At 49.6% G+C, this 23822-nt stretch overlaps 1 protein-coding gene across 1 annotated transcript in view; it reads left to right on the plus strand.

Annotated features, from left to right (window-relative positions):
- The first annotated feature begins 115 nt into the window (after positions 1-115).
- Positions 116-23822, plus strand: part of Sned1 (sushi, nidogen and EGF like domains 1) — a 62250-nt gene continuing 38543 nt past the window's right edge. Inside the window, exons 1-4 of the mRNA XM_021159208.3 lie at positions 116-518; positions 19000-19287; positions 21787-21927; positions 22468-22630. Coding sequence (XP_021014867.1) covers positions 306-518; positions 19000-19287; positions 21787-21927; positions 22468-22630 — 805 coding nt within the window. The 5' untranslated portion in view covers positions 116-305. The remainder of the gene's footprint in view (positions 519-18999; positions 19288-21786; positions 21928-22467; positions 22631-23822) is intronic.

Below are 23822 nucleotides of genomic sequence, written 5' to 3' on the forward strand. Positions count from 1 at the left end.
AATGAGCCTCGACACAGAAGGGCCTGGGAGCTGCGCTCCCGCACCCTCCCACTCCGCGGACCAGCAAGTTAAAAATGCCACTATTTGCATGACCCCGCCCCTCCCGAGTGGCCGGCTGGGCAGGCTATTTAAACCCGGGTCCCCGCGTTAGGCAGGCGGTCCGCAGTCCTGCCTCACGCCTTCCTAAGCTGCGCGGGTCTCCGGAGTGCGACGCGAGCTAGCGGAAGGGAACGGTGCGGCCAGTCGGCCGTGCGGTGACTGCAGCCACCTGCCCGAGCCCCGTGGCCCGCCCTCAAATCCCGGCGATGCGCCGCGGCGCCGCCTGGGCACTGCTGCTGGCCGCAGCCCTGGGGCTCGGGGCGCGCGGGGTGCGCGCTGCAGTGGCCCTCGCCGACTTCTACCCGTTCGGCACGAAGCGCGGCGACACCGTCACCCCGAAGCAGGACGACGGCGGCTCAGGGCTGCAGCCACTCTCGGTGCCCTTTCCGTTCTTCGGCGCCGAGCACTCCGGACTCTACGTGAGTAACCCCGAGCTCGAGGGGTCTCCGGGGAGGGCCCCGCTGCCCTCCACCCCAACTCTTGCCGCCGCCGCCGCCAGCAACTTGGCACCGCGGCAGCCAGAGGTGGAATGAGGACAGCGCTTCCTCTCTCCCGCGGCCAAGGCCGGACAGCGACTGGCGGGAGAGGCGTGGGCAGGGCGGGGCAAGCAGCCGCCAGGGCACCTAGGCGACAGCCAGGCCAGCGGAACACGGCGCGCCCCTGCTGCTCAAGGCCCGACCTGTTTGGGACGTTGACAGAGTTCGACAGGCTTCCGCAGAGCTGCGGGTCCCCCAGTGCCTAGTGGGGAGCCTTCGATCCTGTTCCTTCACAGAGAGCTATGTGGTAGTAGGCACATGGCCTCCGGCCACAGTTACCCCAGTGGGGCATCTGGCTTGTGATGGTCTCAGCCCTCTCTAAGCCATTTCAGCCTCACCCACAGTTAACACCCAAGGCCCACGGCCAGAAGGAATTCATTCAGGCATGATTTGCTTCCTTGCAGGAGACCTGCGCTGGGCAGGGCTGGCAGCTAGGGGCAGTGTAGAGGGGCTTACCCCTTCCCCTCCCCATCTTAGTCCCCCGGAGGTTGGCCACCAAGATCAGACCCTCTAAACAGGGCTCACAAGGGTAATTCCTCACTCCAGACCCAGACACGAGTGCTGGAGAGGTCTCAGTGGATTGCAGAGCCTGAGTGCCAGCCTCCATGTTCTCAGGGTCTGACCCTGCGCCAGTCACCTGTGCACAAAGGGATGATCTGTAGTGAAATGAGCCTCCTGAATTACTCAAATCCACTTAGAAACACCTGAGCCAACATAGTCTATAGTTAAAACACCATCTTCTCACACACCCTCTGCTGCATCCAATGCCAATCACCATTAGCTCTACCAATGATTTTGCCATTAGTGCCACCACATCCACTATCACCGCCTCCACTGGCACACTCACCTCCTCCATAAGCACTGCTGCCTTCAGCCACCATACTGTCATCCCTACCATCTTGAACACTGCCTCCATCACCAGCCACGTGGTCTGCATTGCCATCCTCCTGGCCACCACCATCTCCAGAATCCTATACCCCACAGTGACCAACATCATCCACACAGTCTACCACTGTGTCACAACCTGGTAGCTGACTTCCCTGTGCCAACTCAGAATGGCCCCCTCACCTTGGTGGCAGTGTCTGGTGCTATAACCGTGGAGGGGCATAGAGGGAGAAGAAAGGGAAGACATCCCTGAAAATCCTTCTGCCCTGGGACTTGGCAGAGCGAAGATTTCTGATAGTAGGCAGTAGACAAGAAGAGCTGTGTTCTGGGTCTGCCCAGCAGGAAGAGGCCTGTACATCCTAGGAATGTGGAGACTCACCCTAACAGAGCTGTCTAAATGTTCTTTAAGCATTCTGGCTAGCCTTGGATTTTCCACTCCAAGTCACAGGTGAAAATATTATTAAAATGTTTAGTTGACCTTTTTAACATGAGAAACCGACCTCTGGCTCTTAGGGAAACACACACCCTACCAGAGCCTCTCCCTGAAATGTAGATACTCTTTAGAAAATACTCTGGTGTGGTCATGGTGCGCACAGCGAACCTCACCTTTCCCATTGCTCAGTGGGAAAGGAAATGGAATTCTCCGAGAAGCCGCACCCATACATCTGGCCTGAAACAGCACTTAGGGCACATGTATAGGTGACAAGCCACATCAAGGCTATGTGGAGAAAAGGAGGCAATGAGTCTGGAGCAGGGTGTCTGCTGAGTGTCCCCAGCCCCACCCAGGCTGAGAGGACCCCGATTGCCTCTGCTCAGGCCCTCATCCTGCATAGTGAGGTAGGGCGTCAGTAGCTCTCCTGGCTTTGACGGCTTGCTTAAGAGTAGGCTTGTTGGAGTAGCGAGTGAAAGAATGAATGCCCCATATGTCTGTGTCACTCCACATTCCAGAGAGAGTCGGAAGTGCCCTGAGTCCCTTAGGGAGTCTCAGATGTGTTCCCAGAGTGACAGCTCCATCTTGAGGGTGGCTCCTATCTAGAAAGGACCTTGCATTCAGCCACTTCCTTGTGTCCTAGTAACTGGCCCCGGAGTTGTTAAGAGCATGTGGTGTTGCTTACACCATTTGAGCAAAGGTAAGAAGCTCCCGGCCCGTGTGGGGTGCTGCCCACCACCTGCTGGCTGGAAATGTTACTACTGCCAGATTCCCAGGAAAGACTGAAGCTGTAGTCTTTCCTGCTGGCCAGCTGGGTCTGAGCCTTATCTTAGTTGGCACTGGGAGCCCCCACTGTGGCCTTGGCCAGCATACTACCTATCAACTTCTGTTCCTTAGTTGTCAGAAAAGGGAGTGTCGTGTGAGTGCCATATCCTTCCAGATGCTGGGCTCCTCTAAGGGCCAAGAGTCTGCTAAGGTGGTCCAGTGGCTGGAAGCATGGGTCTTCCAGTTATATATATATATATATATATATATATATATATATATATATATATATATATATCCTGAAGTGGATGAAGGGGTGAACAGGGTGGTGGCCCTCTGGAAGGTCATCTCCAGCCATTCTCCAAGTGACCCATCCAGCTGTGCTGAGCCTCATGCCCTCTGATCTCCCCTGACTATAATGGTCTTTCTGAAAACTCTGGGGCCAAAATGAAGAGACTGTTAATAGACTGACTTGAACTCTTGCTGACCAGAACGTCAGTTCTCATACCCTGGAGGCAAGACTTGAGTCCATACTATCCAATGAGCCTGTGCTGGCCTCCCTGCCCTTAGAGAACAGCCCTGGCTCTGCCCTTCAGACTCTAGGCCCAGAGCAGCTTCTTGTGTTTCCATCAACATCCCACCTTGATATTCCTTGGCGTTCCTCAGTTTAGCTCTGGCAGAGCAGACAGTGGTTTCTCCCTCTGTCTGATGCCAGGTTCTGCTGGTACGTGATCCTGGGTCTCTCAGCAGGTCACTGTGTATCAGTGGGGATTTTCTAGAGCTGGCAGCCAGACATCCTGTACGGTGACGGTTAGACTTGGGGCTGCAGTGAGAAGTGCAGGTGAGAACTTCCTCAGAATAATAACCTACAGGTTTGAGTGAGGGTCCAGACACCACCTTACTGTACCCCTGACTCAGTCAGGGCTTCCGTTCCTGCACAAACATCATGACCAAGAAGCAAGTTGGGGAGGAAAGGGTTTATTCAGCTTACACTTCCCACATTGCTGCTCATCACCAAAGGAAGTCAGGACAGGAACTCAAGCAGGTCAGGAAGCAGGAGCTGATGCAGAGGCCATGGAGGGATGTTACTTACTGGCTTGCCTCCCCTGGCTTGCTCAGCTTGCTTTCTTATAGAACCCAAGACTACCATACAGGGATGGCACCACCCACAATGGGCCCTCCCACCCTTCATCACTAATTGAGATAATGCCTTACAGCTGGATCTCATGAAGGCATTTTCTCACCTGAAGCTCCTTTCTCTGTGGTAACTCCAGCTTATGTCAAGTTGACACAAACCCAGCCAGTAGAGCTCCCATAGTGGGACCCAAACTGAAGTCCTGTTTCTCTGAAACATGGTCCATGCTTCTGTATCTTCACTGAATGCCCAGCTCCTGGCCTTCCTTACCATCTGCCCTCTCTACTGGCAGACATACTCTCTGGAGTGGAGAACATCAATGGGATTCTGTGTCTCCTCCCCATCCCACACTTGCCCCATCTCTGAATATGGCTCTGACACTTGTCCTAAGACTAAGATGTGAAGCCCCTAAAGGCCCAGGACCACAGGACGGGGGCTTATGTAGAAAGGGACAGCACAGACAAGCAGCCTGGCTAGGGCCCACACGACTTCTTGTTCTGACTTCTAAAACTGTCACAGCATCATAATGACTGTGGCCTTTATTTCCTTTCTGGTAAGAGCAAAAGGATGTGAGGCTGAACATTTTCTATCTGGCCTGACAATCTTCTTTTTGATGGAAACTTTTATACTTATTTACATTTAATATGGTTACCCATATGGTGGGTTTATCTTCCTGATTTACTATGTACATGTGAAATTGTTTTCTTTCCTCTTCTAGTAGCATTTAAAGTACTTTCCAGTACTAGTCAGCAGGGGTGAAGCTTCTCGTTAGCCACCAGCTCAATTTCTCCACGTTCAACCATGTAAGTCTTGTGTTCAGCAATAGGCCTTTGCCACCAGGTTATGGAGTAACCAATAGCCTCGGCTTTAGCCTGTAATGTTAGGGGGAAGCATATGGAACCTCTTCGGCTAACATTCAGTCTTCAAATAGAACTTTGTTCCTTCAAATACAGAACCAGGCCCTCACAATGGCATCCAGCTATTTCCCCATGCCGCTTCATGTTGTTGCCATAGTTTCGAGTATGCCATAAGCCCAAATAATACACTGTTAATATTTTGCTGTAAACAGCCGATTGTCATTTAGAGAGGTTTTTAGATTAGATGGTCTTTTCTGTTTACCCAGGTCTGCCATTTCCAGACCTCATTCCGTGGCAGCAGTGGCTCCCTGTCTCACACTATTCCAGCACTGGGACATTCCTTGTGGGCCTCACTTGCTGAGCACCCGTACTCTAGTCTGAGAACTGTATTGATTTCCCTTCCTTTCAAAAGCTGCGTCTGCAGTGTGCAGGTGGAATTCTGGGTTGGACATTCCATTCTTAAATAAGGTGTTCCACTGGCTGTGCATGTACACAGTTCCTCGCAGGGACGCCTCTGCCTGTCTCATGGTGCCACTGGGTCTGACATGTCTTCTTCCCTCTGGCTCCTTCCATAACTTCCCTTTTGCCCCTGTTTTTCCAGTGGTTCGGTTCTCAGGTGGGTTGTTGTGGCATTTTTAAAGTATTTCTTCTGCCCAAGGTTCATAAAGACTGACAGCCTGTGGTTAGATAATTCTCATGAAATTTGAGAAACTTCTTAGCTATCCTCAAGTAATCTTCTGTTCGTTGCTGCCCTCATTTGAAGACTCATTGTGTGCACGTCATACTGTGTGCAGCTGCCCCAGAGCTCACTGAAATGTTCTGCTGCTGCTGCTGCTGCTGCTGCTGGGACCTTTATTTGCATTATTTTTTAAATTACATTTTATGGTCTCCAGGAGAAGGGCACATGTACCATAGCACAGATATGAAGGCCAAAGGACGATTTTGAAGGAGTTGGTTCTCTCCTCCCACTGTGGAGTCCAGGGATGGAATTCAGGTTATCAGGTGGGGGGTGAGCAGTCTTACCTGCTGAGCCAGCTCATCGGCCTGATTTGGAAAGTTTCGTTTTCTTGTTTTCACTTTTCTGTTTTACTTTTATTGAAGGCAGAGTCTTTTCTCACATAGTAATATATTCTATCCTGATGATAGAGTCTCCTCTCTCCACCCCTTCCCACCTCCCCTTCCTTCCATATCCACTGCCTTTCTGTCTCTCACTAGAAAACAAAATAATAAAGTATTATTAATTTTTATAATAGAGATAATAATAAAATATAATAAGATAAATTTAAAAACCTACTGCACTGAAGTTGGACAAGACAAACAGAACAAAGAGAGCCCAAAGCAAAGACATAAGAATCAGAGACCCACTCACACACTCTTGAGTCCCATGAGAACACGGAACTGGAAGACACATACACAGAGAACAGGTGCAGACCTGTGCAGGGCCTGTGCATGCTGCCTTGGTCTCTAAGTCCTGCTATACTCAAAGCATAGCAGAATATCGTTAGGAGTCATTTCATCACTATAACATTTAGAACAATAGGGTTTTACCTTAGGTGCCTGGGCTGCCTCATCTCTGGCTCTTGGCCACTCCAGCAGTGTCAGACTTGGGTTCCTTCTTGAGGAGTGGGCCTTAAGTCAAATCAGATACTTGTTGGTCACTCCCACAGATTTTTTTTTTTTTTGCCATGGTGTGCTCCCTGCATATCAAAGGGTTTGTGGGTGGCTTGGTGCATAATATCTTCCTGTACCAAAGACACTGGGATGTAGGAGTGAGGGCTCTATGTAGGCACCATCTTGACTTCTCCACGTTCAATGAGTTGTGCGTTGTCTTCCACAATGGGACCCTGCTGTTGGTTTCTGAAAAGCAACCTATAGTCTTGGCAACAGCCTGAGTTGTTTGGGGATTCCCATGGGACCCCTTTGGCCAACAACTCAATTAGATGTAACCCAATCCCAGTCTTGGAGGCCTGTTGGGACTCTGTGTCTCCCATTACTTGGCGATTTCATCTAGATCACCTTCATATGTGTGTTCTGAGATGCTTCTCCTGTATTGGTTGTCTGTCCAACCCTTCAAATGCTCTTTACTGCTAGCTGTCTCTCCCCCCGTGTTCCCTTTCTCAATTTCCTCTGTTCTCCCCTTCCCCACCTGATCCTCCTATCCCAGCCCTCCACCCATATCCATCATAATTATCTATTCTATTTCCCTTTCCTAAGGAGATCTATCTTGTTATGAGGGTGTGGAATACCTCACTTGGGATGACTTTTTTTTTTCTGGTTTCATCCATTTGCCTACAAATTTCATGATGTCATTTTTTAAACATCTATGTAATACTACATTGTGTAAATATACCACAATGTCTTCATTTATTCATCTATTGAGGAACATCTAAGTTGTTTCCAGTTTCTGGCTCTTATGATTATAGCAGCAATGAATATGTTTGAGCAAGTGTCTTTGTGGTAGGATGAAGTGTCTTTGGGTATATGCCCAAGAGTGGTATAGCAAATTCTTGAGGTAGATTGATCGATTGGGGGTGTTTTCAGATTCATTGATAGTCAGATCTGCAGTGGCCCAGCCTCCTGCAGTACCATTAAGTGTGGTCTTTGCTTTGATTTCAATTCTGATGATTTAAGCACAGGGTTTGAGCATGCTAGGTAAGTGTTCTGTCACTTAGGTATATCCTTAGCCCTTGGTTTTTCAAGACAGGGTCTCACTATATATCTTAGGCTAACTTTGAACTTGTAATCCTCTTGCCTCAGCTGTACCAATGCTAACATTACAGACACATGTCAGCATGCCTGACTAAATGTATTTTTATTTTAGCTCTTTTTACTCATTGTGTGTACATATTCACATGTGTAAGTGATCATGCATATCTGTGTGTGTATGTGTGTGTGCTTTTGTGTGTATGCGTGTGTGCTTTTGTGTGTGTGTGTCTGTGTGTGTGTATGTGTGTGTATGTGTGTGTATGCGTGTGTGCTTTTGTGTGTGTGTATGTGTGTGTGTATGTGTGTATGTGTGTGTGTATGTGTGTGTGTGTGTGTGTGTGTGTGTGAATGTATGTCTTCCTCAGTCCTTCTTCACTTTAGTTTTTGAAGCAAGGTCTCTCATTAGACCGGAGCTTATCAGTTCAGCTAGATTGGCTGTCCAGGGAACCAAGGGTCCACCCATCTCTTCATCCCCAGCCTCGGTGCTCAGCCCTGTTTTATGATTCTAGGGCTCACATGCATATGCAGCAAGCACTTCACTGAGATATCTTTTAGTCCTCAGCTGTTTTATATTTTTAACTAATAATATAATAGTACTAATAGAACTAGTAGAACCAACAGAAGTTTTATTTTAGTTGTTTCTGCATCTTTTCTTTTTCTTTTCCTTCCACTTGTGTCTTATATTTATTTATTTATTTATTTTTTTTATTTTTTATTTTTTTTTTTGGTTTTTCGAGACAGGGTTTCTCTGTGTAGCCCTGGCTGTCCTGGCACTCACTTTGTAGACCAGGCTGGCCTCGAACTCAGAAATCCGCCTGCCTCTGCCTCCCGAGTGCTGGGATTAAAGGCGTGCGCCACCACGCCCGGCTGTGTCTTATATTTATAATAGTTGCCTTAGTACTAATTTTAGAAGATAATTTCAGTGAAATGCTTTGACTACATGCTTGCAAAATAAATGGGAGGAAAAGGTAAACAAATACTGATTTCCAAATGTCAGTTTGTTTTTCACAGTTATATGTGTTTGTAACTCTGGAACTAACAAACCAGTAAACATCTGTGAGCATCCGAGTTACCTTCTGCTACAGTGTTTCCAATGATACACTGACCACACAGTTGAGAAGAAAGGATTTATTTAGCTTATACTTCCAGGTCACAATCCATCATTAAGGGGCATCAGGGCTGGAACCATGGAGAAATGTTGGCTAGGTCACTCTCTGGCTGGCTTGCTTGCTTGCTTGCAGGCCCATGCTGAGCTGGCTTTCTTATACAACCCAGGACCACCTGCCTGGGTATAGTATTGCCCACAATAGGCTGGACCCTCCTGCATCAATTTGTAATCAAGACAGTCCTCCACACATATGGCCACAGAACTATCTGAGCTACGTAACTCCTTAATCAAGGCTTTCCTCCCAGAGGACTCTGGGTTGTGTCACCTTGACAACTAAGCTAAATAGGACAGTGAGCATCGCTGTTAGAGATGACAACTGCAGATTCAAAGGAGGAAGCACAAAATAGAATGTGGTTTTGTGTTGGGTTTGAATTGGATGGATTCATTTTAAGCTTACAGTACCTACATCTCTGTGTGTTTGTGATAGTGGATTCAGACATGGGTATATATGCATAATGAATGTACATACACATTTACAGTCATGTCAGAAATAGTCCCCTGGGGTGATAATAGAGCTGAAAATCCCTATCACCCAGGAACATCAGGATGTCTTCATGCAACACATTACTGCTTGTGGCAATGAAAATCTCCCCCAGGAATCTGGTCTCTACCTCCCAATGCTCGGGTGGCAAGCTTGACATCACACCTGGCTTTTTAATATGGGTTCTGAGGATAGAACTCATGTCCATGTGCTTTTGAGGCAACACTGAGCCATTTTCCCAGCCTGACATATGCAGGTGTGTGTGTGTGTGTGTGTGTGTGTGTGTGTGTGTGTGTGTGTGTGTTTCTTTACAAAGCAGGGCAAGTTATTTGCTCACCCAGCCTTCCATAATTACCTACCCACTGTATACAGCCACTGCCCTGCCCCCTTGCCCTTGAGACTCGGTGCATGCTCAGGTCTTCTGAAGGTTCTGCCAGCCTGTCTCGGAGTACAAAGAGAGAGAATGCTGCTAGGCAGAGTCCTGACCCTAAACTTCCACACCAAAGTCAACCCAGTCTATATGTCCTCTGAGCTTATACAGAGCTTGTCAAGAGTCAATCATAGCTAGCCTCTCAGGCCCCTGAGACAAACATTATCTGTTACCTGTACTGGATGGCAGGATGGGAAGTAGAGCAGGCACAAGAGCCTTAGAGGCCCACTGGGGATGAGAACCAGGACGAGATCCCAGAGGAACGACCACTGTACCCAGGAGTTTAACTTGTAGGACACCATGCTCTCTGTGGGGAGGAGGCCACAAGCTTGGAATTCTCCCTCTGACATGGCAACTGCAGCTCTGCTGGGAAGCCAAAAGGAGGCTCTTCTCCCTGCAGGCTAAAGGCCCAGAGTTTCAAGAGAGTCCAGGAGGCAGTGGCCTAGGCAGTGGTGAACACAAAAGGGTGTTAAACATAAGGCGAGGTAACAGTCATTACTCACTGGTGGGAAATGTCCAGATGGCTTCGTTCTGGCCCTGCTGAACATGGCACTTAAGCAGCACCAGCTCAGGTGTGCTAGAAGGGAAGCAACAGCTCCATTTACACAGGACAATTCAGAGACATCTGGAGACAGATAAGAGCACCACTGGCCATACTTCGTCACGGGCTCAGATCAAAGACAACATCCCAGAAATCTAGCTTACTCTAAATAGACAGCAAGAGTGAGGATGCAACCCTCCTAGCCTGAGCATGGAACGCAGCCCAAATGATCTCTGGGATGCATCCTGACTCTTGTCCCTCCCACAACCACGCATACAGCTCCATGATGGCTGTCTCTGTACCAAGGTGCTTTGCTGGGAGAGCCCTCCAGGGCTGAGGATAAAGGATGCTCACACAGAAGCCCTGCCCAGGACACCAGCCCCGATCCTGCCTGTAAGAGGATTCCTAACTGCCACGAAAGCTGACAGGAAATGAAAGACATGCCTACAGCCCTCAAAACAAGTGTAGAAAGCCTGGGGTCGGAAGAGCTTTGTCATCTGGGTCTGGATAGAGAAGTCCAAGCTGGGACTGAGCCGATCTGAGGTTTGCATGCCTAGAGCAGACTCTGCTGTAGGCCAGAGCCTCTGCTCAGAGCAGCCTCTGGCCCCGGGCTCCAGGGCAGTTGGCCCAAGCTCAGGTCACATAGCACTTGGTCTTCAGGCTTTCCTGACTTCAAACAAGTTGGAAATGCCAACATCCCTGCCTCTCTGCTTCCTCCAGGCAGGGCTGCCTTCCTGCAGGAGCAAGAAGGGGGAAGTGAGGGAGGGTGGTGACAGGAGAGTATGGACAGGCAGGCATGTAGGCAGTCCCACACCATCCAGGATGATCCAACCTCCTCTACCTCCCTCTGTGTCCACAGTCACTGCTACCATCTTGGCCTTCCAAGGCAGCTGGTCAGCTGACCAGGAATCTCAGCTTGCTCCTCCACAGCCTGGTCCTGGCAAGGCTAGCTACAGTCAAGAAGGAGAGGTTATCTCTGGGAAGCAGGGATTGTCTATACTCTCCTCTGTGCACTGCAGACTTTATCAACAGTCATCCTGAAGGGTCCCTTACTAGAACCCCTATCATCTACCCTGGACTGTGACATCCAGGTGGCAGCCTTGTTTATCTCTGCAACAGGTGCTCAGCCTGAAGAGAAGGCAGTGTTCCTGAACTGGCCCAAGAACTGCTGGTCCCAGAGGAGGCCTGGGAGTGGCCACAGGAAGGGCCTGCATGTCTAACTTTCAGGAAAGGGCTGGGGAAAGCTACAACTCTGGAACCAAGGCTGGACATGCAGCATCTTCAGCCTGCAGATCCTTAGAGATCGGTGTCTTCCCTTCTTGCCCAAGGTGGCAGGCTTTTGTTGTTGTTGTTGTTGTTGTTGGTGGTGGTGGTGGTGGTGGTGGTGGTAATTCAGCATTTCTGCAGGTGCAGCCCCTCTTAGTACAACATCTGGGCTCATGATCAGGTTTCTGAGGAGCCAGTGGCTGAGTAGCTGACTGGATGTCACCTCTAAAGCCAGGACAAGGATCAAACAGTTACTTGTCTAGGAATGCCTGGCATCCCGGTTCTGGGGAGGGGGAGGGGGGAGGTATCAGTCAGGCACTCAGGTCTCATTCCTTCTCCTTGTTTGCCATGCCATCCTGAATGCTTTGCAAAGTGGTGTTGCAAGTACAGAAAAGCTATAATAAATGACATCTGGCAAGATGCAACTTCTATCAGGGCCTCTAGTCTGGGCCTTGCCATTTCTCACCTCCACAAGAAAACTCACACATCCTATCTGGAGGAAGGAAGCCAGTGAAGCTCTGCCCAGGAAAGGGAGGGAGCCAAACCAGCATCTGGGCCCCCATACCTGCTTTGCTGTGGTCCTGGCACTGCCCTGCCCTGGCATGGGAACAGGGCTGGCTTGTTCTGCCTCCTTCCTGGACTCTCCCCCAGCTCTGGGCCCACTCCTACCCAACCCTGAGAAGAAGAGCAGCAGCAGTGTGGGGTGCAGCAGAGTAGGCCTCAAAGGCCAGAGGCCTCTTCTGTACACAGGGTACACCTCATACTCTAAGGCAAGCAGGGAAACGCAGGGAGCTGTGAGTGGCTAATGCCCGGGTGGCTGTGGGGATGGGCAGTGGGATGGCCCAAGTCCCACCGCAAACACGCTGACCCCTCTTAGCCAGAGTTGCCTTTGCCGTCTGTGACTTTTAGTCCTTATATTTTTTCTCTAAAACACGGTCAAAAAGGGAATCTTGACGTGTGTGTATCAAGAACAAGCCATGTAATGCAGATCCTGCTGCTCTTTCCTTCCAGAAGAGGCTGAGGGCCTCCATTGTACTCTGCACCCCACCTCTGGGCAGCCCCTCCTGGCCAGCCCCTGCATGTCCCTCTGGCTCTAACCACATATCTTGAGGCCTGTCCACAGCCTCCTCTCCATCCACAAAGAGGCACCATCTTCTTTCCTTCACTGTTTCCAGGGTAACCACATCTGGTTACCCAGTTTCTGATGATCCTGTCTACTCCTTGTCAATGCTGTGTGACTGTCGGAATAGACTATGAGACGTTTACGTGTTTTACAGTGGTAGACACTGGTTCTTCTGAGTTTAGTTTTAGTTAAATTTCCCAGCTAAAAGTAAAATTGACAAAATTACACAAGTATATATATTCGAGTTTTATGCAATGCAGTGATTCTGTGTCCACTGGGAATGACAGCTATGGTAAAAAAATAATGTGCTTCACGGGTGTTTACCACAGGTGGGAGGTGATCTAATATTAAGCAAGTGATACTGTATTTCTAATGCAACTAACACCATTGGATTAGAGCATTATATAACTAATGCCTGAAGACTAAAATGCCATTCCAGCTGCCTCTTGCTACCCAGCCCCACCCCCAACTCTGCATGTCTTATAGCCAGACCTCTACTCCCTGTTCTGTGAGTTTAGTGTTTTTAGATTTTACATGTGAGGCCATATGGTATTTGTCTTTCTGTGCCTGGCTTAGTCCACTTATCATGGTATCATCCAGGCTCAGCCATGTGGTTGCAAATGGGAGATCTTCTACAGCTGAATATTCCTGGGGCGGGGGGGGGGGATAGTTGGGGGTGGGTAGTGCATACTGTGTGAACATATGTCTGGGTGTGCTTGGTGGTAAAGGCATGTGCTGGTGAGCCCGATGACTTGCGTTCAATCCCTCCGACCCGTATCATAGAAGGGGAGAACCTGCCCCCACAAGTTGTCCGCTGGCCTCTACACATAGGCCATATACATGTAGCCACCCCCATCACACCCACAAATAACTAAATACATGTTTTCAAAACATAAGGTGGAGGGCAATATAGGGAGAAAGCCAGTGTTCTTGTCTGGCCTCTTCAGGTGTTGACATACGTGCACATGCATGTACACACACACACACACACACACACACACATACACACACACACACACACACACACACACGAAAAACCAAGAACATTTGGGGACCATAAGCTAGAAGGACATTCTCTAACAGACGTTTGCTGTGATGGGGAAAGCTCACAAGGCCTTGGCCCTATGCAAAGAACTGGAGTCAACTGAGGAATGTGGAGAGCAGAAGAACGTCTCCTCCATGGAAGAGCACACTGGCTGCCAGCTGGGCATCCAATGCCAAATGATCAGCCTGAGATCATACATACAAGTAACATTAGACAGACTGAGCAGGTTGTATCTGAGTATTTATAAATACTTATGTGTGTACATATATTCATGTAACAACAATTAATGAGAAAAAGAAGCCTTCAATTTGGAAGAGAGCAGGGAGAGGAACATAGGAGGGTTTGGAAGGAGTAAAGGGGGAAGAATGTTGTAATTATGTTCTAATGTTAAATAAAAGGGATAACTAAAAACTACAAAATAAAGAAATAAAAATGAGAAACAAAAACTTTCCATGAGGCCTCCAGGCCCAGCAGTCCCAGTGCAGAGTCAAGAGAAATGACAGAGCCCGAAACAGGGGGCTTGCCTTCCCTGCGAGGCTGGCTGGCAGCAAGCTCCTGGGGTCTGCCTGTTTCTGAGATTACAGATACTCATGGCCAGACCCAGCATTTAAAAACTGGGGATTTTCTCCTTCAGTTTTCAAGTTTATATATTTGATGAAAGTTGGTTAAGTAGTACATTAAGTTAATTTGTTTCTAATATAAGCCATGCCACATATTCCTTACAAAATCACAACTTGCTGACAATGAGAAACGTATCCCATGCACACACTGCCAGACTCAGACAACTACACACATGATGCTGCCCAGCAGCTGTCTGTCCAGGTCGGGTCATGTGACCCTCACACAGAGAGTTCTTCTGTCTGCCTCTTTACTACGTGCCTGGGGACATCACAAAGGCCCAAGTAGATGCCCCACCATCGTGGGTTTGCTCTTAGCTTAGGAGCCTGGCTTTTATAGTAAGCCTGCCCTCATCCCCAAGAGGACACTATTTCATCCCTCATAGCTGAGCTCTGCAAACACAATCCAAGGAAATGGCCTTGCCGATAGCCGACGGGCATTCTTGCTTGCAGCGAAAAACCAAGGCTGGGGCCAGAGTGGATGCTTCCCTGACCAGGCTACCTCCTCTGCCCACATGTTCTTGCCCTAACATTTTACCAGTGAATATTCTGAAATGTCCCACCATGGTCATGAAGTGACCTATGTCCATTTGTCACCCTCTCATCTGCTGAGGTTCCATTAGGAATGCTGAGGTGTGACGCCATTCCATCTGCCTGGTCATTGTCAAATGTTGTTTACCTCTAGGAATCCATGTGGCCTCATGGTCTACTTTATCTGATGATAATACAGCCATGCCAGCTTTGCTTTGGTTGGCATTTAGGCATTTATCTTCAAACCAGAACCTTTAGTTCATTTTACCTTACTTTGTATTGTACAGGTGTGTGCATCTGCATCTTGTGCTGTTTGTTCTGGCTCACTGATGGGTGATTCCTCTCCATTGCCTTACTGTTTGTTCTGCCTGTCCACTAGCTACACCAACTCCAGCAGCACAGAAGGCGTTCCCTTCCTCCCTAGGGAAACTTTGTAACCTTTGGAAATATTGTATACCCTCAATGCTTGCAGGTGACCTGGGCCTGCCTGAGGAGGTCTAGCAGCTAGGCCATACAAGGCTAAGAGAGCTGTAACTGCCTTCCAGACCCTCAAGGTGGGGAAGTGATCAGGTCCTACCCCAAGATGCCCCTAAGAGCCCTAAATGGTCATTTTCTAATGGCCTGAGGCCAGAGAGCAGCCAGACTCTGCCCCAGAAGTTAAGAGAAAAAAAAAAAAAAAAAAAGTCCCACCAATCCCTGAGCTTGCCCTAAAGATTGAGCCACATAATCCCTCCAATGCAGGCTGCCCTGGAAAACTGCCCCGCCCTCCACAAGAAACCCTATATAAACCCTGAGTTCCTTCCAGTTCTTTGCTGCTTCTCACAGACAGAGGCAGTCACACTCCTGGGTTTTCCCCTCCTAACTCTTGTGTGAGATTTGTTGTGCAATGAACTTGTGGTATTCCTTGACTCCTAACTGCCAGAATATCTTTCACTGAACAGCTGTAACACTTTTGCCAGACCAGAGCTTTTACTGGGGGAACCTACCCCACCCCCAGTCTCCCAACCACCCACCTGTCCCAGAACAGAGCAGTAACACTTTCACTGGGGAAACCATCCCCAGAGGGGGCAGACTTTGTTACCCTCACACCTGCACTAGGGAAACGTCCCTGCAGCTGGAGCACAACTTCTGCAGGGGAGCCTTTCCCATCAAACCTGCAACACTTACACTGCCTGCTCTGTGCTTACTGTTTCCCACCATATTTTGAGTATTTTAACTAATGCATCTCACCTCTCTGTCAAGGGTGCACTGCTTCTGCAGTCTCAATGACTCTCCAGATAGTACCCTCCAACCTTTAACGTATCGGAGCTCATTCAAAAGCTCTGCTGTTCCTTTACTGTCCCTTGGAACATGCGGTGACATGAGGACACTTCATTTTGATGCCTTTCCCACCCAGGCTGAATGCTTTTATTTTCTTGAATTTTAATTTGTAGATCTTCTACACTGTTTGTTCCATGAGCTGTAGTGTCCCTTTTAGTCCTTGTCCACTTGAATGTATACTCTAACTTCTCTCTCTCTCTTCCTTTCTCTCTCTCTCTCTTCCTTTCTCTCTCTCCCTCTCCCTCTCCCTCTCCCTCTCCCTCTCCCTCCCCCTCCCCCTCCCCCTCCCCCTCCCCCTCCCCCTCCCCCTCCCCCTCTCCCTCTCCCTCTTTGCATTTCCTGTCAACTTGAGGTTGACTCAATCTCTTTGAGCATGTCTATGTATGCGTCTACTACTGCCTGTGTAAATCATTTTCATTTAGCTTCAGTATCTCCTCTGAGCCTAGGTCTTTATGTTGGCACTGCTGTCTCCTGGCACACTGAAGACTTAAAGTGCCACTGGTCTCTGCTTCCATGAAAATTCAAATGTCATGTAGAGATCCACAGCTGAACGTCAGGCAGAGCTTGGGGAATCCTTCAGGAGACGGGGAGGAGAGATTGTAGGAGCCAGAGGGGTTAAGGACACCACAAGAAAATCCACAGAATCAACTAACTTGAGCTTGCAGGGGTTCACAGAGACTGAACTGCCAACCAGAGAGCGTGCCTTACACCTCCTGCACATATGTCACAGCTGTGTGGCTTGGTTTTCTTGTGGGGCTCCTAATGGTGGGAGCAGGAGCTGTCTCTTGACTCTTTTGCTGGCCTCTGGGACCCTTTTCCTCATCCTGGGTTACCTTGTCCGGGCTCAATATGAGGGAAGATGACCTTTCCTGATGGGAAATGGAGGAGGGGTGGATCTGGGAGAGAGGGAAGATGGACAGGGGTGAGGTGGGGGAACTGGGAGAAGAGGAGGGAGGGGGAAACTGTGGTTGGAATTTAAACTATAATAATAATAGTAATAATAATAAATGAGATGAGGGGCTGGAGAATGGCTCAGCAGTTAAGAATACTGACTGCTCTTCCTGAGTTGAATTTCCAGCAACCACAATGTGGCTCACAACCATCTGTAATGGGATCTGATGCCCTCTTCTGGTGTGTCTGAAGACAGCTACAGTGTACTCACACACATGAAATAAATCTTTAAAAAAAAAAAAAAAAAGAACCTTTAAATAATAAATGAGATTAAGCTTAAAAAAAAAAATCAGCAGTGGGCACCTGAATGGCTCCTGACTGTGGCCTGTCATCTCTCTTCTTTCAAAGTGACTTCCTGCAGTTGGCTTTCTACTTTTCCCACACTGGCTAGTGTGGCTTTGTTTTAGTCCCTGAGGTTAGGAGGTGCAGCTACATGTCTCTGTCAATCCCGGAAGAGTCCCCAATGCTGTGTCCTTACTGCTCTCTGCTCTGCTCCCCAATGCTGTGTCCTTACTGTGCTGGCTCTGTGTCTCTCACCTGTGTTCTAGTCACTCCACCATGTCGTCCCTGTTCCCAGTTCCACATAGTAGCTTAACCCACCTGCCTTCTGGTGTCAGTTCACCACTTTTCTGTACGTGCATCAAGTCCATTTCACAATCTATTCTGTTAGTTTGTTATATGCATTTGATTGCTCATTAGGTTTTGCCTTTTGGGAAACCTTTTATAACCACCATAGAGACTTTTTTGCCGTGATCCTTTCCTCTCAGTTTTTTATTGTAATGAAATACATATGTCTTTGATTTTAGGTATGAACAGTTCTGTAGTGCTAACGTGCATTTAATAGCTGTGTTAATCGTTGCCAGTGGTCATGTTCTTTCAGGGAGTGGGTCCTACAACCCTGACTAGGGACAACACAGGACTGAAGAAAGGACAGACCCATAGATACACATAAGAGATTATGTGGCTTGGGTTATCTGGTACCCCACCCTGGAAGCTCCGCACGTCTAATTTATACAGTTGGACAGGGAGTTGAGGTTACTGTGTCCTGCTGAACAAGGAGGCTTAGCTAATCTTGGAAGGAGCACTGCCCATAGGGGAGAACTCTTTAGACTATAAATATCTAGAGGAGGAAGCTATGTGGACATTTTCTGCACACACTGTCAACATCTGTACTCAGACCCAAGGCAGGGTTTGCCTCTGTCATGGGTCTGAGGCACTGGGGGCCAGGCACGACACATTCACCACATGCCTTAACTCCTCCCTACGGCTACCACAGCCATCCAAACAACTCTTCGTATCTTCCAAAACTGAAGCCCTAGTGCCCTGAGAGGTCAGAGCTAAAGGCAGCCCACCTGTGACAAGATGCCTTCTACTAGGCAACGTATAAGCACAGGACTTAACAGTTCTTGAGGCTGAGAAGTCTACCACACTACCGGATTCCATAACTGCTGAGGCCTGCGTTCTGGCTCAGAAACTGGAGTCTTCTGGCTGTGTCCTCACCTGGCAGAAGGCAGCATTTGGGTTTCCTTCATGAGGGCATTGTTGCCGCTCACGAGAGCTCTACCCCACAGCTGCACCACCTCCCAAACACCCTGCCTTTGACTTAAAGATTTAATACATGGCAGATGGTATTAGCCAGGTCTTATAGGTAAGAAAACTGGAACACATCGGGGTAGGCTAAACCGTCTCTCGATTGCATGGCTAGTGCATTTCGGAGTTGGGGCCAGAGCCTCCTGCCTGCCTGGAGACCCAAGCACGCTCTTCTCAACTTGGCCATCACAGCCACGCCTATCCCTGAGCCACCTGTTTTCTATCCGAAACTTGGCACAATGTGGGAACACTGACCCACCCTCTCAAGGCTCCTGGCCAGAGTGTAGCGTAGGTAGCAACTAAGCCAGTGGTGTAGTACACAGCTCAGAGCCTGGAGCTGCATAAGAGGGGAGAACGTGGTCCCATTTCAGGGGTCAGGGGCTCTCAGCCAGCCTGAAATGACTGCCTGAGCTGGATCACTAAGAAGATCCAGGGGTGAGGGGGTGAGGCAGCTGAGATGCCACTGGGGTGACCATCTTCTACAGAGCCTGGTGCATCCACTTCCTGGCTTTCTGCCTCACAGGTGAACAATAATGGGATCATCTCCTTCCTGAAGGAAGTTTCTCAGTTCACCCCCGTGGCCTTCCCCATCGCCAAAGACCGCTGTGTGGTAGCAGCCTTCTGGGCAGATGTGGACAACCGGCGTGCAGGTGATGTCTACTACCGGGAGGCCACTGACCCAGCCATGCTGAACAGAGCCACAGAGGACATCAGACGGTACTTTCCTGAGCTCCCGGACTTCTCTGCTACCTGGGTTTTTGTTGCCACCTGGTACCGTGTGACCTTCTTTGGAGGCAGCAGCTCTTCCCCCGTGAGTCCAGGTGGCTGTGTGGCCTGGGAGGGAGGCTGTGTGGTTGGGACCCTGCCAAGGCAAGCCAGGTACAGGTGGCCTATACCCAAGAACAGCTCTGGGCTCAGGCTCCTGGCACTTCTGAAATCACAGGGCCAGCCAGCGTGGAGGACAGAACCTCACCCTTCCTGCCTCTGTGAAGCAGGGAAGCCCAGCACAGCAGTTCTCCTGTGGGGGCTGCACAGGGACCATGGAGCTAGGAAGGATCCTGATCCTGCTGGAATGGCGAGGTGTTCTAGCAGTTCCAGGGTGGGGCAGGGTTGGGGAGGGTCTGTTCTAGGGAGCGGGGTTTGTTCATATTTTTATTAATTAGTGGAATGTTTTTTGGTTGGTTGGTTCTTATAGGTTTGCTTTGTTCACATGTGTGTGTGCGTGTGTGGTATGTCCTGGTTGTCCTGTTCTGTGTTATCACTTCTTAAATCATCTAGACAGGCTCTTTGAGTTAGTCTAGCAGCCAACAAAATCCAAGCAATTGTCCTGCCTCCACCCCCCATCCCACTGGAGTTACAGGCTATTGGGCAGCCATGTTCCAATTTTTACTAGTGCCAAATATTCAAATTCATTTCTTCACATTTGGATAGGAAGCACTGGTACAGCTGAACCACCAGCCCCGCCTTTGTTTAGTTTGTTTTTGGGTTTTTTTTTTTTGTTTTTTGTTTGTTTGTTTGTTTGTTTGAGTAGGGTATCATGCAACCCAGGCTGGCTTCAGCCCCACTATGTAGCTGTGGATGGCCTTCAATTCCTGGTCCTCTCAGCTCAGCCTCTGGGGTGCTGGGTCCACAGCTATGTGCCTCCATACCTGGCTGCTGTTTCACTGCTCTCAGATGGAGTGGCTGAGCCCTTTGTGTCTTTGGTGGGTGTGCTTGGCTGGTGCTGCCCACCCAGACAGGTATTTTCCAGCACTTACTATGCATAGGTTACTCTGGGAGCTAAGCCACATGGAAAGAGGCTCTGGGGCGCAAGTGGCCTTTCCAAGCTGTTTATTCACAAAATAAGGCCTTCTTTGAGGACACCTACTGGGTGGCAGCCAGTGTCTCAAGTACCAGACGACAACCCTGAACAGAACCAACAAAACAAGCCCACACTGTGGGGTTTATACAAGCCCCTAACAAAGGCAGCAGGCAGCAGGACATGCTCAGAAGTACAGTGTAGCCAGGCAGCACCTATTGGAGCCTCTCAACACCATGTGGATGCAGACACTTTGTGTAGCCCCACCACTGGCCTTTGCTGACGATCACCCCTTCCAGCCCCCACACAAAGCATTTGTCTGCTTGCTGTCTCTCCTGCTGCATTTTGTTTAGGAATGATTCCTGTTCAGCTTTCCAATGATTGAAACAAGCTTGGACTCTGACATAGACCCACACACTCCTAATGCCTGACTGAACGGCTACTTGAGATCCTGCTGTGACACACACATCCCCAGATCAATTTACTGTCCTCTCAGGGTATCCCACAGGTGTCCATTTGGAGGTGCCTGTTCTCTGCACCCCAGATAGGTACACTATCATTTTCCCTCTTTGCTACCCCTGCAGGCAAAGCAAGGTATGCTCCTTTTATACTCAGATGTCTTCGGTTTCTACAGATGCCGGACATTTTTCTAGTATCATCGCTACTGTACTATGTGGTAATATTCTTAGTCACACCGTATGCCAGCCTTTCTTAATGCTTTTGATTTTTGACCCTTTTTTTTTATTGTTCCCAGTTCTTCTGGATATAAAGGACATCAGTGGTCTTGTCTGCCATGTATTATAAGTACTTTTTTTTTTTTTTTTTTTTTTGGCTTCTGTCTGCCATTCATTTTGATATTTACAGCACTTTTCCCACTGGAGGCTTTTTTTTTTTTTTTTTTTTTTTTTTTGTCTGTAAATGTATTGATCTCTCTCTTGGTCTTTGCTGTTAATGCATGGCAGAAGTCCTTCTCTGCAATGCAATGAGAATTGCCTGGTGTTTTCTTCTAGGACTTCCATGGTTTTGGTTTAAAAACCACACCAGGTTTGGGATTTGCTTCCATGTGTGGTATGAAGTTTGGCATGATGCTCTCCTTCAGTTTCCCTTGTGTGCCAAGGTCATTTCTTCGCCCTAATCTGAAACACTCTCTCAGGGTAAACTTCTCAGGGGTGTTCATGGAGTCAAAGGGTAGGAAAACCATCAAACCTAACGTTAAAAGTCACCTTTTCTCCTTGTTTCTGTTCTTACCACACAGACTTTGGGGGTTTGCTGAGTGAGTGCTAGCCCACTAGGCATCTGCACCCCAGCCATGTAGGAGCCCCTTGAGGCTGGGGACAGTGTCTGCTCCAGGTGTTCTGTCCCTGACCCTTTACAGTGGGATCAATGTGCAGCAGGCTGTAGAAATAAAGCCATCATGGTCCTGCCTTGCTTGGCTGTCCATTTGAGGGACAAAGGGGGCTCTGATAGGGGCAGGGAGTGCAGCCAGTCACAGCTTGCCCCATATCTTGGCAGGTTAACACATTCCAAACTGTACTCATCACCGATGGCCGATTCTCCTTCACCATCTTCAACTATGAGTCCATCTTGTGGACTACAGGCACACATGCCAGCAGCGGGGGTGACGCTGATGGCTTGGGAGGCATTGCAGCCCAGGTAAGCCTGGGTAGACTTGGTGCCCAGTGTTCAAGGGCCCCTGCCCCTCCTGCCAAAGTGATTTGGGCAGGAGAGGTAGGCAGACCTTTACTGTGCCAGATACCTGCTCCCTTCCAGACCTATGCAGAGATCAGTGTGTGGCAGCCACAGTGAGTCTGTGTCCCTCAGGCCTCTCCGTGCCTGGAACCACAAAATAGACTCTGCTGCCTTTGCCCCTTCCTCTCCCATAAAGGTCTCAGTCCCAAATGTGCCTATCCCCTATACTGTGTACTTCCATTCACCTCCTAGCCCCAACTTTCCCCTGGATTAGCACTTCTCCTGACCCCTAAGTGAGGCCTAAATGCTAAGTGGTGAGTGCTGGAAGCTAGGGAGGACCTCCAGTACCACACTTGTCTGAGGGGACGCTAAAGTCAGCAGGCCCCAACATCTGTAGTGTCATCTGCTTACAAGGCCATCTCTCCACCATCATTGACTTGGCCATCCTGAGAGAGGACTCAGTGACTGTAAGGAGACCTGCCTCCCTCTCTGCCCCACCCCCAGGCAGGTTTCAACGCAGGTGATGGGCACCGCTACTTCAACATCCCCGGGTCGCGCACAGCAGACATGGCTGAGGTGGAGACCACCACCAACGTGGGCGTGCCCGGCCGCTGGGCGTTTAGAATCGATGATGCCCAGGTGCGCGTGGGGGGCTGCGGCCATACAAGTAAGAGGCTCAGGGAGGGGAGGGTTGAGGAACCCTGTGGCAGTAGGGGTGGGGCAGAGGGGTTAGAACCTATACCCCACCTCACTAAATCCCCACACACACCCCTGCCCCACAGCTCATCCCGTCCCATACCTCAAGTGACCTGGGTGTTCTGGGGAGAGGAACAAAGCAGGGTTGCCACATTCCACCCCTGCCTCCATCTGGGGTGGGGGTTGGGGGCACAGGGATATCCATAGCCCTGATGTTGGTGACAAGCCAGAGCATTTTATAGTCCTGGTGGTCTAGTAGCACAAGCAGGCAGATGACCCCAGTAGCCCAGACTAGTCGGAACTCTAGCTCTACTGTCATGGCTCCTCTAGAAGGTACCACACCCTGAAGCACTCTGCCCACAATGCAGAGATGTCCAGGCATTGGCTGGCTGACCTGCCAATTAGAAGATCCCCTCATCACAAACCCTCCTAAACCTGTGTTAAAGACAGGCCGCTGCTGGGACCCACCCTACAAACATGTTGCTCATGTGAATGAGGCCACAGAACAGGGTGCCTTTCCCCAGCACTGAATCCCCTAAAGAGAGCTCAACTGGGAGACCACACAGAGCCACTGAGAGTCAGGGAGACTGTCTGGTGAAGGGGAGATGAGGGTGTGTAGTACTGGGGAGGGAGAATCTGGAACATACCCCGGCACGCTGGGTACTGAGATCCACCTGACTGCACATAGCAGGCCAGCCTGGGAAGCCAAAGCAGAACTCAGTGCCATCCAAGCCCCAGAGCAACAGGGTAGAATCCCAGGGTAGCCCCAACCCTTCTCCTGGCCAGCAATCAGCTCTGACACCAGGACTCTGGGCCATAGCATCTGAAGTGGTCCTGCGGTTGCTGCTTGTGGTGTGGGCTGGGGCGGGGGGGGGGGGCGTCCCTTTCAAAGGCCAGAGTGTTAGGTTCTGATGAGAATCAAGGTACATTTGTAGGCAAACCATGCTTTTCAAGCTACATCAGCTCAGGTGGAGGGGGACTCTCAGAAGAGAGGATGAAATGCCATCCCATTCCGGAGCACCTTTTTCCAGGCTTCTGAGATAAGAAGGCACAGGAAACAGCTGCAGGGATGCCTTGGTGCCTGTGGTCCCTAGGAGCCAGGGACACAGCTAAACTGCAAGCCAAGGCCAGTTGTGGGGCATTACATAGACACAAGCTTGCTG

Source organism: Mus caroli, unplaced genomic scaffold (genome assembly GCF_978045245.1).
Source record: "Mus caroli unplaced genomic scaffold, Mus_caroli_1 scaffold_1, whole genome shotgun sequence".
NCBI lineage: Eukaryota > Metazoa > Chordata > Mammalia > Rodentia > Muridae > Mus > Mus caroli.